The sequence below is a fragment of the Pararge aegeria genome, chromosome 13 (genome assembly GCF_905163445.1).
Source record: "Pararge aegeria chromosome 13, ilParAegt1.1, whole genome shotgun sequence".
Classification (NCBI taxonomy): Eukaryota; Metazoa; Arthropoda; class Insecta; order Lepidoptera; family Nymphalidae; genus Pararge; species Pararge aegeria.
The window spans coordinates 16,918,621-16,932,312 of NC_053192.1; the positions used below are offsets into that span (position 1 = coordinate 16,918,621).

Genomic DNA, 13,692 nt, shown 5'->3' on the forward strand with positions numbered 1-13,692 from the left:
TATTTGTATCTCTGTAAATTTTCTCTGTGGTGTACAATAAAAGTGTATTCATTCATTCATTCATTCCTTCAACGGTTCTATCAATGCCTGATATTTCTGCATAATATTCTCAAAGCTGTGTGGAGCACTGGATCAGCGTGGTGGACTACGGCCTAACCTCTTCTCATTGTTGTGTGATGATGATAATTATCAAACAGATGTTTGAATGATAAGTTGCATTAATATTTCGTAGCAATCGCAACCTATATTGTATGAGTTTTCACGTGATTTCAGATGAGGAAGGTAATTTTTGAATTAATCGTGAGTGGTATAAGCGGTTATTTATATTCTTTAACTGCAATGTCACCTAGCGTGTATTAAGCGATGCAGCAGTCTAAGATTTTAAAGGGCTAACTTGTAAGGGCTATGGCTATTATGGCACCATATCCCTCATGGGTTTCTACGCAACGTTGCGTCGTACGATCATTTGAAAAAATAATGGCTTTACTTCTTGAACAATTTCTGCGATGGCTCCGTCGACTTTTTTGCTTTAGTCTGTGCCACAGCCTAGTATTGTTTACTGCCAGTAAATAAACCGAAGCTTGACATAACTTCAGTCTTACACTAACGGCGCTTAGAACATCATGTGGAAGCTCCTGATTTTTGTCTCCCTGCCCGTTTTGAGCAGTCAGAGCGGTCAATGTTACTGGAACAACCAGCACCCATACCCCTACTACGGTAGTAAAACCCCTTATGATACAGTGAGGGGGGATTTTAGAGACGTTCCTGAAATTAAAGGTAATTACAAAATGCAGCCCGATGGACCTATGACCTTGAAATTGTTGCAGAATGTAGCTGGTTATGGAAGGCAGAGGATCACGTATGGTGGCGCTCTCTTGAAATCACCAAGGTTTAATCATCATCATCATCATCAACCTATCACCGGCCTACAAAGCACGGGTCTCCTCCGAGAATGAGAATGGTTTAGGCCGTAGTCTACCACGCTGGCCAAGTGCAGATTGGTAGACTTGGCACGCCCTGAAGAACTTTATGGAAAATTCTCAGGTATGCAGGTTTCCTCACGATGTTTTCCTTCACCGTTTAAAGCAACTGTTAGCAAATCTCTCTGCATGTACATTTGGTTAAAGATAAAAACGTGTCTTCGTTCAGACAGGTCAACATCTTTAAACGAGAAATTCTTGTATATACTCGTATATAATTGGAATCTCGGAATCGGCTTCAACGATTTTCATGAAATTTAGTATACAGGGGTTTTCGGGGGCGATAAATCGATCTAGCTAGGATTCATTTTTAGAAAATGACATTTTATTTGTGTTTTCCGGTAATAACATAAGTTATACATAATCTTTGGTCGGTATAAGTTAGAGTAGGAATTCAAAATGACAGGCACCCAGATAAAAAAGGGAGGTCATATCAAATCGTGGGAAAATTAGAGGCACAGACAGAACTGTCAAGATAAGATTGGAGAAGTTATCTCTTTGTAGTTAATTAAAAGTCTCCTATAAGTTCAGATAGATTGATGTTTTAGTTTATAATGGGCTGTGCTGTAATTAGATATGCTAAAACGATTAAACGTTGTATTTGAATATGGGGTTTCTTTTACAAGTGATATTAAAATTGCAAATTGAAATTCAAAATTTCTTTATTCATGTAGGCCTATCACAGGCACTTATGATGCTATATTTGTTTAGATAATTGTAAGGTGACGGTGACAACTTCGTTCGCCAACTTAAACCTAAAGCTACGAGGGTTCTAAACGCGCCCTGGTCTCACACGAAGAGCTCACAACAAACTGTGCCGGGTATTTTTTTTGTTATAACCATCTCACAGTAAATTTATATTAGCTATGAAGTCAGAGCAATTCAAACCCAAGCTTTTTTATCGTTTAAGTAATTATAAAAATTATAAAAGGATTTTTTTGCTAACATTGAAAACGCACATAACTCCGAAAGTTAGTGGAGCTCGAACTCGGTCTCCGCGAAAGCCGAAGCCTTACCCACTAGGCTATTACCGCTTTTAGCTAGGCTAGGTTTAATAGTGGACGCAAACAGACTATGATTGATTGATTGATTGAAAATGATGATTTAATAAACAGATACAGAAATCTACTACCGTTAAGGAACATCAGAAAACCCTTGCAATAACTGCAATAGTTTACTTTCCACTATTTATAATACATCAGACCTGAAACATTTAAACCTTTTTAGAATGTGAACCAGTTAGCATATGGTTTATGGTGAGACATGGGACCCGCCGCCCTAATACTAATGATTCCAAAACCATGAGGAAGGCTTCGTTCCTGAGAGAAAACATCATACAGAGTCATGCCAATGGAAATGTCGAAATGTGCGCTCAGGTAAAATAAAAGTATATCGATTTTTAAATTTGATTTTTTTCCGAAATTCCACAGTAGCGTTGAAACGCTTAGCGACACGTCTTTGTCCGTAAGATGGTTAGTAGGCATGGCCAGAGTCTCCCACCAGAATAGAACAATTGTAAGTGTGTATTGTCGTAGTATATAAAAAAAAAAAGCTGTCCGTACATTCGTGTCGGCGAACTGTATCTCTATCCCTAAAGAAGGTTAAAATGTTGCCTATCTCCAATGTCCTTCACGACTTCAAGACCTTATAAATTATAATATTCGAGAAAAGCTACGAGAAATCACTAATGTAGGGCTATTCTTTTGTACTTTTTTGATAATTTTAATATTTAGTTAAAAACGTTTTGTACAAGAACAATAAAAATAAATACATAAATATTTCAGGATATAGAGGATCTCCGCAACTGGAACTGGAATCCCAAATTGGATTACAAAAAGTCCTTCCTCACATCCAAAGGTTACCAAGAGTTGTTTGAATTTGGCCATAGGTTCGGCCAAAAGTATTCAAGTTTCCTAAAGGAAGTCCACTATTCGGTGATAAGGCCCACAAGTGAGCAGAGGACTCAGGGAAGTGTCAAAGCATTTCTCGAAGGTCTGCAAGGGATCAACAGGAGCTTTGTTATTGAGAATCACATCATCAATGATCCAGTTGCCAGGGTAAGTTACTGATTTGTCCTATGTAAGAACCGTTCCACCCTATTTCCTATTGCTTTTAAATTTACAAAACTGCACAGTAAGGCCTCTTTAAAAATAGGTCTCACAGGCATACAGAGCCAAGACTTTAGGTATTTGATAACAAAGCACAAAGAAGAATTTGAATATCTCTAAGTCAATTTTTTTTCAGTAAATTATAATGGGACCAATTCTGAGTTATGAAATACCAACCGAAAAATTCATTCAAAAAAATCGGTTAATAATTGACGGAGCAATCGCGTAACAAATATTCTAAAAAAAAACACATTCAAATTGAGTAAATGCAGAATATTACTATATATAAATCGTACATAGTATCTATATTAAGTATCAATATAAATTCGTATTCCTTTTTATATAGAAGCAAGGAAAGTACCAGGGATTACAGCCGAATGTCAACTGCTCATAACCTTCTAAAAAAAAATTCTTTTACCAAAGCCGGAGCGTTAATGTTTGAAGAGTTTTCCCGGAACTTCACCATCAGCTCCTTTTTTGTGATGAGCATAAATTGCGTACCGATGGTGCATCCGTGGTCTTCATCATCAGTTTTACGACCAAATGGTGCTTTTCGATAGCAAATGATCAAGTTTTTTTTAAAAGTACGCAAATTGTTATAAGTGTCCATATAATATATGAAGAGTTCTCTCAATTTCTCCAGGATCCCTTCAACAGACCTTGGTCTCAAACAAAATTATACTTTTTCAAATCGGTTAATAAATGATAGAGTTCTGAGCTAATAAACATAAAAACAAAAATAAGAAATATTCAATCGAATTGAGAACCTGCTCCTATTTTGTAAGTCGGTTAAAAATACAAAAACGTTTTGGAAAGCGTGCTCGAGAACTGATCGATTATAAAAATTATAAAGAAACCTCTTATTCTTATCTTATAGAATTATTACTTTAAAGTATCTCTAATTACGGCATAACTCATTCTAAAACGTAAACATAAAACTATTTGATGAACTTTATTAATTTCTCGTCTTCAATCTTCTTGACACTTTTGTAGATTTTTATTCCCACCATTATTATATTTCTTTCATATAACCTTCCTCTTTGACCTGGGTTCTTATAATTTTGAATTCCCACACCGCACCACAGATTATGCATAATTTTAGCCAGGCAAAGGAAGTTTTGCTAACAAAATCCATCATGTCGAGAACCTATGGCCTTGACTTGATCAAAGATTTCAATGGGTTACGGTTAATGACCGTGAGTTTTTTTTTTATTATAAGCTATTAAACGTATTTATTCGATTCGTCACGTAGAATTCATTTTTTATTATCACATTTTAAATACCTTTGCGAGTACTTATTATTGTTATCTGATAAAAATAAGAAATTCATTCCCATATTTCATACTAAAATGTTCCATTAAATGCGGTTTCGATTTTAACTTCATCGCCGTCCATTTGAATAACCAAATAATTTGCGACAGTTCGTCCGGGAAAGTTTTTTTTTTTACTGCGGCAATGCTGCTAAGCGGCTGAAATAAGTGTGGTGGAAGTACTTCCTTGAACGAGCTCCGTCACAAAAAGTTCTACTACTACAAAAAATAAAGTTGATGGACGCAGGACGAACGCGCTGTAAACGCTGTATCTTTACAAATAAAATATATATCTATGGCACACCGTCTATCTTTTCACCAAAGACAAACATAGAGCACGTTATATTAGATATTCATTAAAAGCTGAGACTGAGTTGACTGTTGTATAACTGTTGTATATGTTAAAGACATTATACACTGCATTTTGTTTTGCGGAGAAAATAGAAAGCAATTATAAAAGACAACCAAGCCCCATTGGGGAAGCTTGGTGAAGTAACACTGTCTCATTGTAGCTCATTGTAACAGTATTTTATCTCTATGACCTCCATGATGTGAGATGGTGAAAACAAAAACAATACGGGTATTGTTTTTGTTTTCACCATCTAAGCCGGGGCTTAAATTTGTTGTGGGCTTCATCTCAGAATAGGGCGCGTTTAGTATCCTCGCAGATTTAGTTTTAAGTGTACGAATGTAGTTAACGCCATCTTTACGCATTGCACCGCACGTTGCAGCACGAGTTCTTGGCATGACCTGCGAAGGGTTGCTCTATTTATAGGCGAAAGTTTTCACTTACCATCAGCTGAACTATCTGCTTCGTCCGTCAATTATTTCTATAAAAAATAAAAACAAGAGAGGCCAACGTAGTGCTTTCAGACTTTTCAGATTATTCCAGTATATTTTTTTTCAATTGAGATATGAGAGCAAATAGTAACCCAACTATTTTTTATATAATCACAAAACATGATAGCCCTACAGGTACTGCGCTAAGCGAGGAGTTCAAATCATTAATGGCACCCGGCTCTCTTTCGAGATACAACGCTTCCAGCAAACAGCAGAGTTTAAGCAGGTAAGTTACAAAGAAGTTTAATTTTTGGGCACAGACACATATTAAGCCACATGGATTATGGATAGGACAGTATATAGTGAAAATGTGTGCACCATTGAATGAATGAATATACATACATTGCACACCACAAAAAGTACATAAAAAAAGAAAAGTATAACAAAACAACGTTTACAATCGGCGGCCTTATCGCTTCATAGCGATTTCTTCCAGGCAAGCAATGGCGAAGATAAAAAATACAGAAAATAGTTAGGTGCTGCGTATATACATATACCCATAAAATAAATATTTCATTACTTAAAGTCAAAGTCAAAGTCAAAGTCAAAAATATCTTTATTCAAGTAGGCCCACAGGTGGCACTTTTGATGCGTACATAAGAACCACACGGTAGTGAGATGATGGCGATAACCACATTCGTAAACTTAAAACTAAAGCTACGAGGGTTCCAAACGCGTCCTGGTCTAAGAAGAAGCCCACAACAAACTTAGCCGGGTGTTTTTTTTTTTTGTTATCACCATCTCACAATGTCATTTTAAATTATTAGAAGAGCAACCTGGTTAGAGCAATAATTTACACCCAAGCTTTTTTATCGTTTACGTAGTCCTTTATACTATAATAGGACTTTTCTATAAGCTTACGTTTAATACAAACTTTGAACTTTTTAAGAGACATCTCCAAGATGACAATTGGTAGTTTATTGTAGAATTGTATGCAATTTCCTTTAAACGAATTATGAATTTTATGTAACCTAGTATATTGCACTGTAAGTTTATTCTTACTTCTAATGTTTAAATTATTGCAGTCACATTTTTTCTTAAATTTAGAAATGTTTTTATGAACGTACATTAAATTTTCAAATATGTACTGACTATACACTGTCATTATTTTAAAATCTTTAAATTTATCTCTCATTGACTCTCTCGGACCCATTTTGTAGATAAAACGAACAGCCCTCTTCTGCAGCACGAAAATAGTGCTAATATCAGCAGCATTACCCCAAAGTAAAATTCCATATGACATAATGCTGTGAAAGTAACTAAAATATACCAGTCTCGCAGTTTCTACGTCGGTCATATGGCGTATCTTCTTTACCGCATAGGCAGCAGAACTAAGCCTGTTCGATAAATTATTTACATGAGGGCCCCATTGAAGTTTAGAATCTAACGTTATTCCTAGAAAAACTGTCGTATCCTCCAGTTTCAGTTCCTCATTATTAAGTAGTACAGTGGTTTTCACGTGTTTAACATTAGGTAAAGTGAATTTTATACACTTGGTTTTTTTTCCGTTAAGAACCAAATTATTAGCTTCAAACCACTGTACCACTTTAGTGAGAGAGTTGTTTACGTCGTCAAAAGCTAGTTCACGTCGATTTATTTTAAAAGTCAGTGATGTATCATCGGCAAACAGAACTATCCCGTGTTTATCCTTGGCAAGGTAAGGAAGGTCATTAATGTAAATAAGGAACAGAAATGGTCCTAATATAGACCCCTGTGGGACACCTATTTTCATAACTGATCCATTAGACCGTTTTCCATTCACGTCGACTTTCTGAATTCTATCGCGTAGATAGTTACTCATTAAGTCTAGAGCTACACCCTGAATTCCATAGTGGTGTAGTTTCCTAACTAACGTTTCGTGTTGAACACAATCAAACGCCTTAGATAAGTCACAGAACACACCAAGCGCATCACGTGACTCCTCCCAGGCTTCAAATATGTTTTGTATTAGCTCAACACCTGCGTCGATTGTTGAGCGACCCCGTGTGAAACCAAATTGCTTAATATGAAGTAAATTATACTTATGAAAATGGTAAAGTAATTGATTTAAAATGAGTTTTTCAAAGATTTTACTGAAAGTGGGTAGTACGGATACTGGTCTAAAGTTAGTGGGGTCAGAAGTACTACCCGATTTAAACAATGGAACTATTTTACTAAGTTTCATTAAGTCAGGAAACACACCACAATCTATACAATTATTAAATATTAAGGCTAAATCGGGTGCAACAATATCAATTAATGATTTGACAACGTTTACGGAAATGCCCCACAGATCATTTGTTTTTTTATTAATTAATAATTTAAAGGCTTTAATAACGTCAGAGCCACTAACATGCGTGAATTTAAAAGAATGGTTACACTCAGGCACATTTTCCTTTAATAGAGAGAGAGCCATATCTGGTGAAGAGTTTAATGATTCTGTTGTGGAGACGGGAGTGTTGGTAAAGAAGGTTTCAAAAGCAGTAGCCACCTCGAAATCTGTTGTTAAGGCTTTATTATCTACATTAAGTTTAAAGTTAATATTTCGTGGTGTTACTCTTCCCGTCTCCTCATTAATTATGTTCCAAGTAGTTTTGATTGCATTGCTGCTATTTTTAATTTTATTTTTGATGTATCGCGTCTTTTCTAAGTGGCAAGCGCGTTTAAAATTCTTGGAAAACAATTTAACATAATCCACCAGTGTTAAATTGACGTTCAGCATACAATTCGTACAGCTTTTGCCTATTTTTATGAAGTTCAACTGTCGCCCACTCACTAAAATTTAATGTATCAGTAAAAACAACCGACTTACTAGTAAATATAGAATGAAATAGTCTATTAAAGGTATTGAAAAAGGAGCTGTACATTGCATTTGGAGTCGCCCCTGAGGGTAGGAATGGGAGGTCATTTACTAGGCTAATTCTCATTTTCTCTATGCGGTTGGATGTTACAGGAACAAATGTTATTTTACGTTTAGAAACATTTTTCTTCACATTTTCAAATTGAATAATTTGACCACAATGATCAGAGTCTAATTTACTAATAATTTTTTTGCTTATAGGAATTATATTTGTAAAGATGTTATCCAAACAGGTGGCGCTAGTAGCAGTTATTCTTGTGGGCTCCATGAACATATTTGATAGATTGTAAGTTTTAAATAAATTCAATAACTTGATACTTAAAGAGTTATTTTCTAAAATGTTTACATTAAAATCTCCGCATATTATTAACTTTTTATTACACTTTGATATTTTAAATAACACTTCATCCATTACCTTTTCAAAAAGTTCAAAGTTTGACAAGGGTGGCCTATAAACAGTAACAATTATAAATTGCTCTAGTTCAACCGAGGCTAGCTCTATTGTCCGTTCAACAGAAAGGCTAACAATATCGTTTCTGTTTTTAAATTTTAAATTTTTATTTAATAAAATTAAAGAGCCTCCATGAATCGCTGTAACCCTGGTGAACGAACTACCAACCTGGTGGTTACCAAAATTAAACAAATATTCATGGGTTTTCAACCAGTGCTCAGTTATACATAAAATGCTAATGTTAAAATCATTTAAAAATAATTCAATCTCTAAGTCTTTTCCTCTAATACATTGAATATTTTGGTGAACCAAGTTGATATAATTAGAATTAGATTTTTTATTATATTTTTGGTTTAATAGTACATTGTGCGACCGCTTACTATAATTTTTTTCATATATGCCTGAGGGAGACTCAGTTGTCTGCTTTTCTAAGCAAGAGAAAACCTCTGTTGTCTCCTTAACTATTTTAAACTAAAATGACTTGGAATAATTTCCAAGGTTTTCATGTCAAAACTATTACACTGCTCAATAAAAGCAGCTGGTTTAGCCAAGTTCTTGGCTGTTATGGTAAAAAAATATGATAGCGAAACAGCTATCTGTTGTTTAAAATAGTGTGATAGGTAATATCTATCTCGGTACAAATTATAAGTAGGATTAGCACATTTGCTAAAGTCTATAACATGAAATTTCTTATTATATGTACATAAATTGTACAAAGTCATATTTAAATTATACCTAATAGTATTTTCTTGGTGTGGCAAGTTATGAAAATAAGGAAATGTGTATAACACAATACTATTTACATTTAATGTATTTAATGTATTTACTTAAAAAAATATAAATGATATATATAAAAAAATATTTATAACTAAAGACAAATACTTTACTTAAAAATAATATAAAAAAAACACTATATAGAAAGCTGAATTGGAAGAATGATTTGCTATTTGCCGTGACGACATACGTAACGAAAGTACTTCAAAATTAAAATTCTACTCCGGGATCTGCCTAATGGTGAATCAGACGAATCCAGAATATGTCCAGTACCAAATAAAGGTACGTGTTTCCTACGCGTGGCACATAGCTTGAAGAAGCACCCAACGAGGACATCAAACCGCTGGGAATCTTTAAAGACATTAGATATGCTACAAACCGAACGTTGGATGATAACACAACGATTGGAAACAGTTTTGCTTTAGAATAAGCTTTAGTCACTATAGTTTCTGTTTTATTTTTATATTTATTAGTAGATAAAAAGTTTAAAGTAATATGGCACACCTAATAACTTGTATACCATTTTAGGTTCAAGAAAATGTACAGAGAAGAACCGGGATAAATATCCAATTGAAACCCACTTCCATAATGGGCATGTATGACTTATGCCGCTTCTACCGCTCCTACTCCGCACTGAAGAGGAGTCCTTGGTGCGCAGTCTTTTCTGATCATGACTTGGAGATTCTGGAGTACGTTGAGGATTTACGGCATTATTTTCGGTTAGTGGTAATTATATAGCTAGTAATTGTGTATTTAGCTATGTGGTAATTCAAATTCATTTATTTCAAGTAGGCCTAATTGTTAAGCGAATGAAACGTCAAGTCTGTTTGTAGTGACTCTACCACCTGTTCGGAAGGCAGATTCCACTGAGAGGAGCCGGCAAGAAACTCAGCAGATTGCTCTTTTCCAACATCATTTTAAAGTTTAACAATCTTTAGAATTTTTCTGTTGTGTGAGAGATGAGAGCGGAGTGGCCTGCTTCCAAGCAGCCTTGTCGTTTAGGAATTCATCAATCGTGTAGTAACCACGATTTATTAAATGTGTTTTAATATATTAGTTAGTTATACAGGTAGGTATAACTAACTAATATATTAGTTAGTTAGTTTTATAGGTAGTTATACAGGTATACTAAACATCCAAAGGTTTTTCGACATGAAAATCAATTGATTTCAGTGTTTTTAAACCCTAACGTGTAGAATTGTGGCGCTAAATTTAACACGCGCTTGCTGACCTATTTTAGCATTTGAAGTAATGAAATGAAAATGAAATGAAAATACACTTTATTGTAAACCTAACAGAAATGAAATTATAAACAAAAACAACACAATAAAACACAGGTACAATGGGCGGCCTTATCACTAAAAAGCGATCTGTGCTAGGCAACCCGCAAAGGAAAGGGGAAAAAACACAGACTTAAGGGTTAGGTTGTACACATGAAGCAGTTATAAAATTGTATATATATAATATATATATCAGATATTATATCATACAAAGTAAAGCTTGATAGATCTTCGGCTTTACTTTCGGAGTGGTTAAGTTCGAACCCCGGCACGCGGCTCTAGCTTTTATGAGTTATGTATGTTTTAGGCAATTAAATATCACTGGCTTTAACGGTGAAGGAAAACGTCGTGACCAACAACAAACCTGCATGCTTGAGTTCTCCATAAAGTTCTCAAAAGCTTGCGAAATCCAGCTAAACTACGGCCTCCCTTCTTACTGTCATGGAAGGAGACTTTTGCCCTTGTAGTAGGCCGGTAATGTGATGATGACGAGGCCCGCGCAGTTAAAAAAATAGATATACAGAAGGCTGCCGATGTCTTGCTATCTCTATCGCACAGTATAAAGACGGACGAAAAAGAAATGCGAATATTATTGAAGTTATACTTCCTTTGGCGCTTTAGGGAAAAATGGTGAGAGTAAATTTATACGATGCGCCTGCACACCGTCACAAAAAACCGACACCATGAAGTTAGCTATAGTCAACATTTTAGTTTTCCTAAAAAAGGTTTGACTTTCAATAATTCAAACATTACCTTGTTTTCTATTGTTAGTGTAATTTTTACTGCAAACGTAGAATAAGGCGAAAGATAAAATTTTTGAAAAGACTTTTATCTTGTTACGCCAAATAAGTATAACTTCTAACGCGTGTACAAGAGTACACACACGTTTATTTATGATGGTACGACACCGGTGGCCTTTTATGAATTTATTCTTTAATGGCATATACTCTAAGAAGTTTGGGATCTACAGAAACGGCTTTGGTGATTCACTCAACCCGCAAACGGGAGCTGCTGGACTTAAGGACTTGTATGAGAAGTTCTACGCTTCAAAATCTGGCCACAAGTCCTTCACAGCCTACTTCACTCACGACACCATGGTAGACATGATCTATTCGGCCATGGGACTATATGAAGACTACCCGAAACTCTCCGGCTTCGAAAGGATAAAAGACAGAAAATGGCGGACCAGTTTCCTGACACCATTCGCTGCAAACTTTGTAGCAGTCTTGCATAGGTTAGAATATTTGGTTTATTTGTTCTACATTTTATACGAAAATACTCGAATTATTGATTACCCAGTCGACTTCACTTTCGGGGGGCGAAAGTTCGAATCCCAGCACGCATCTCTTTCCGAAGTTTGGTATTTTTTAACGGTCATCATCAACGGTGAAGGAAGACATCGTGAGGAAACCTGCATGCCTGAGAGTTCTCCATAATGTTGGTGCGTTTTCTAAAAAATATTCGTTTTTTTAAATAAAAAGTATCCTATGTTGCTTCTCATACCCCCTACCCTAGAACATGTGTACAAAGTTTTATGACGATCGGTTGAGTAGTTTTGCGTGAAAGCGTAATATACATCCCTACTACATTTACATCTGTACTTCTAACAAAACGGATAAGGATCGAATTCTGCCTCGATTAAAGATCGGATCGAGCCCAAAACTGTAGTTTTTTTCATTTGTGTATGTCTGTTATTCTGTATCTGGGCCGTGCTTCAGAAAATTTAATTCCATTTTAATTCAGAAAGTATACTTTTATTTATTTATTTAAGTAATAATACATATAGATGGAAATAATAATTACAAACTAAAATTAATATTCATAGTAAATATAAGCCGTCTAACTGTTCACTTATGGGCATGGTACCCAAAATGCTGGCGCTATTGCCCCTTTGTATAGCTAGACTTAGCCGTTGGGCTAAATAAGCGCCAGCTCTTGGGTCACCAGACGTAAGGACCAATTTTTGTGACACTATGTTAATAAAATTATTCGTGTCCGAAGACATAAAAAATTATTGCCCCGCATTGAAAGAGCGCTAAACAGAGCTGAGTGGCAGAAAATGGAGGAGGCCTTTACCCACAAGGGTTCCTTGGTTTTATAACTCAATTTGTCAAAACCAAAAAATCCAATTTAAAGTAACAAATTTGCAAAAGCTTATATTCTTATCTATTTTTTTTTTTATATTTTTTTGTTTATATTTTCAATCAAGGAATAATAAAAGGCTTTTTTATTTTATTTATTTATTAAACTGCCCCGCCGGGAATTTTGTTCAATTCCTAGCAGAGTTTATTTGGGTTAGGTTCTCCATAATGTTTTGAAAGGTCCACACTCGGCGGGCGTGGTGACTACATCCTAAGCCCTTCTTATTCTTAGGGGGGCCCGAGCCTTGTAGTGGGCAGGTAATGAGCTTAAAATGATGATGATGATGATGATGATTTTATTATCATTTTTCTGTTCCAGGTGTCCTAAAATCCAGAATTCTACAACAAACACTTATAGAATACAGTTCTTGGTGAATGAGAAGGAGATGCATCTCTGCGGAGACCGCTTTTGCTCTTGGAAAGGCTTCGAGAACACCTTCCAGAAGTTCACCAACACGACCCTAGACTTCTGTGATGACTTCACTTATGTTTATAAGTAGAGCGCAAAACTTAGTTAGTAGTAGCAATTTTGAATTTATACATTTTATAATTAGTTTAAATATGACATTTAATGTACTAGTTCTAAATAATTAACTTTATCCTGTAAAATACAATACCTACTCTGTAATTGTTGCACGCCCAAAGAGGCGATATACAGTGGGTCTTCATACTTATAATTCTATCCAACCTGACCTGTAATATGCAATAAATGAATTTGAATTTGAATTTGAAGAATCGGTGGGGAACAACCAGTTGAGAATATAGGTACCTAACTAATAAACGTAGCTTCGTAAGTGCCTGATAAATTAGGGATGTGTGTATAATGCATATTCAGATACATTATATGCTACCCAGCAGTACCCTGCTTTATCTTATACTAATATAATAAAAATAAATGCTTTTATTGCAGTCCAAATACACTTATGTAAAAAAATAAACCTAAAATACAGTGTCGATAAACTAAGAAAA

At 35.2% G+C, this 13,692-nt stretch overlaps 1 protein-coding gene across 1 annotated transcript; it reads left to right on the plus strand.

Annotated features, from left to right (window-relative positions):
* The first annotated feature begins 593 nt into the window (after positions 1 to 593).
* Positions 594 to 13,685, plus strand: LOC120628765 (multiple inositol polyphosphate phosphatase 1-like). Its single transcript, XM_039897377.1, has 7 exons — positions 594 to 777; positions 2,208 to 2,356; positions 2,765 to 3,037; positions 5,366 to 5,464; positions 9,831 to 10,021; positions 11,553 to 11,816; positions 13,043 to 13,685. The coding sequence occupies exons 1-7, from the start codon at positions 624 to 626 to the stop codon at positions 13,221 to 13,223; spliced, it is 1,311 nt and encodes a 436-aa protein (XP_039753311.1). The 5' UTR covers positions 594 to 623; the 3' UTR covers positions 13,224 to 13,685.
* The last annotated feature ends 7 nt before the right edge of the window (positions 13,686 to 13,692 follow it).

Excerpts from the sequence above, each read along its gene's own strand:
- LOC120628765 (XM_039897377.1), top strand. The coding sequence starts at position 624 with ATGTGGAAGCTCCTGATTTTTGTCTCCCTGCCCGTTTTGAGCAGTCAG. Across the intron at positions 2,357-2,764 it reads ATGTCGAAATGTGCGCTCAG|GATATAGAGGATCTCCGCAA; the intron begins GTAAAATAAAAG and ends TAAATATTTCAG. Across the intron at positions 11,817-13,042 it reads TTTGTAGCAGTCTTGCATAG|GTGTCCTAAAATCCAGAATT; the intron begins GTTAGAATATTT and ends TTTCTGTTCCAG.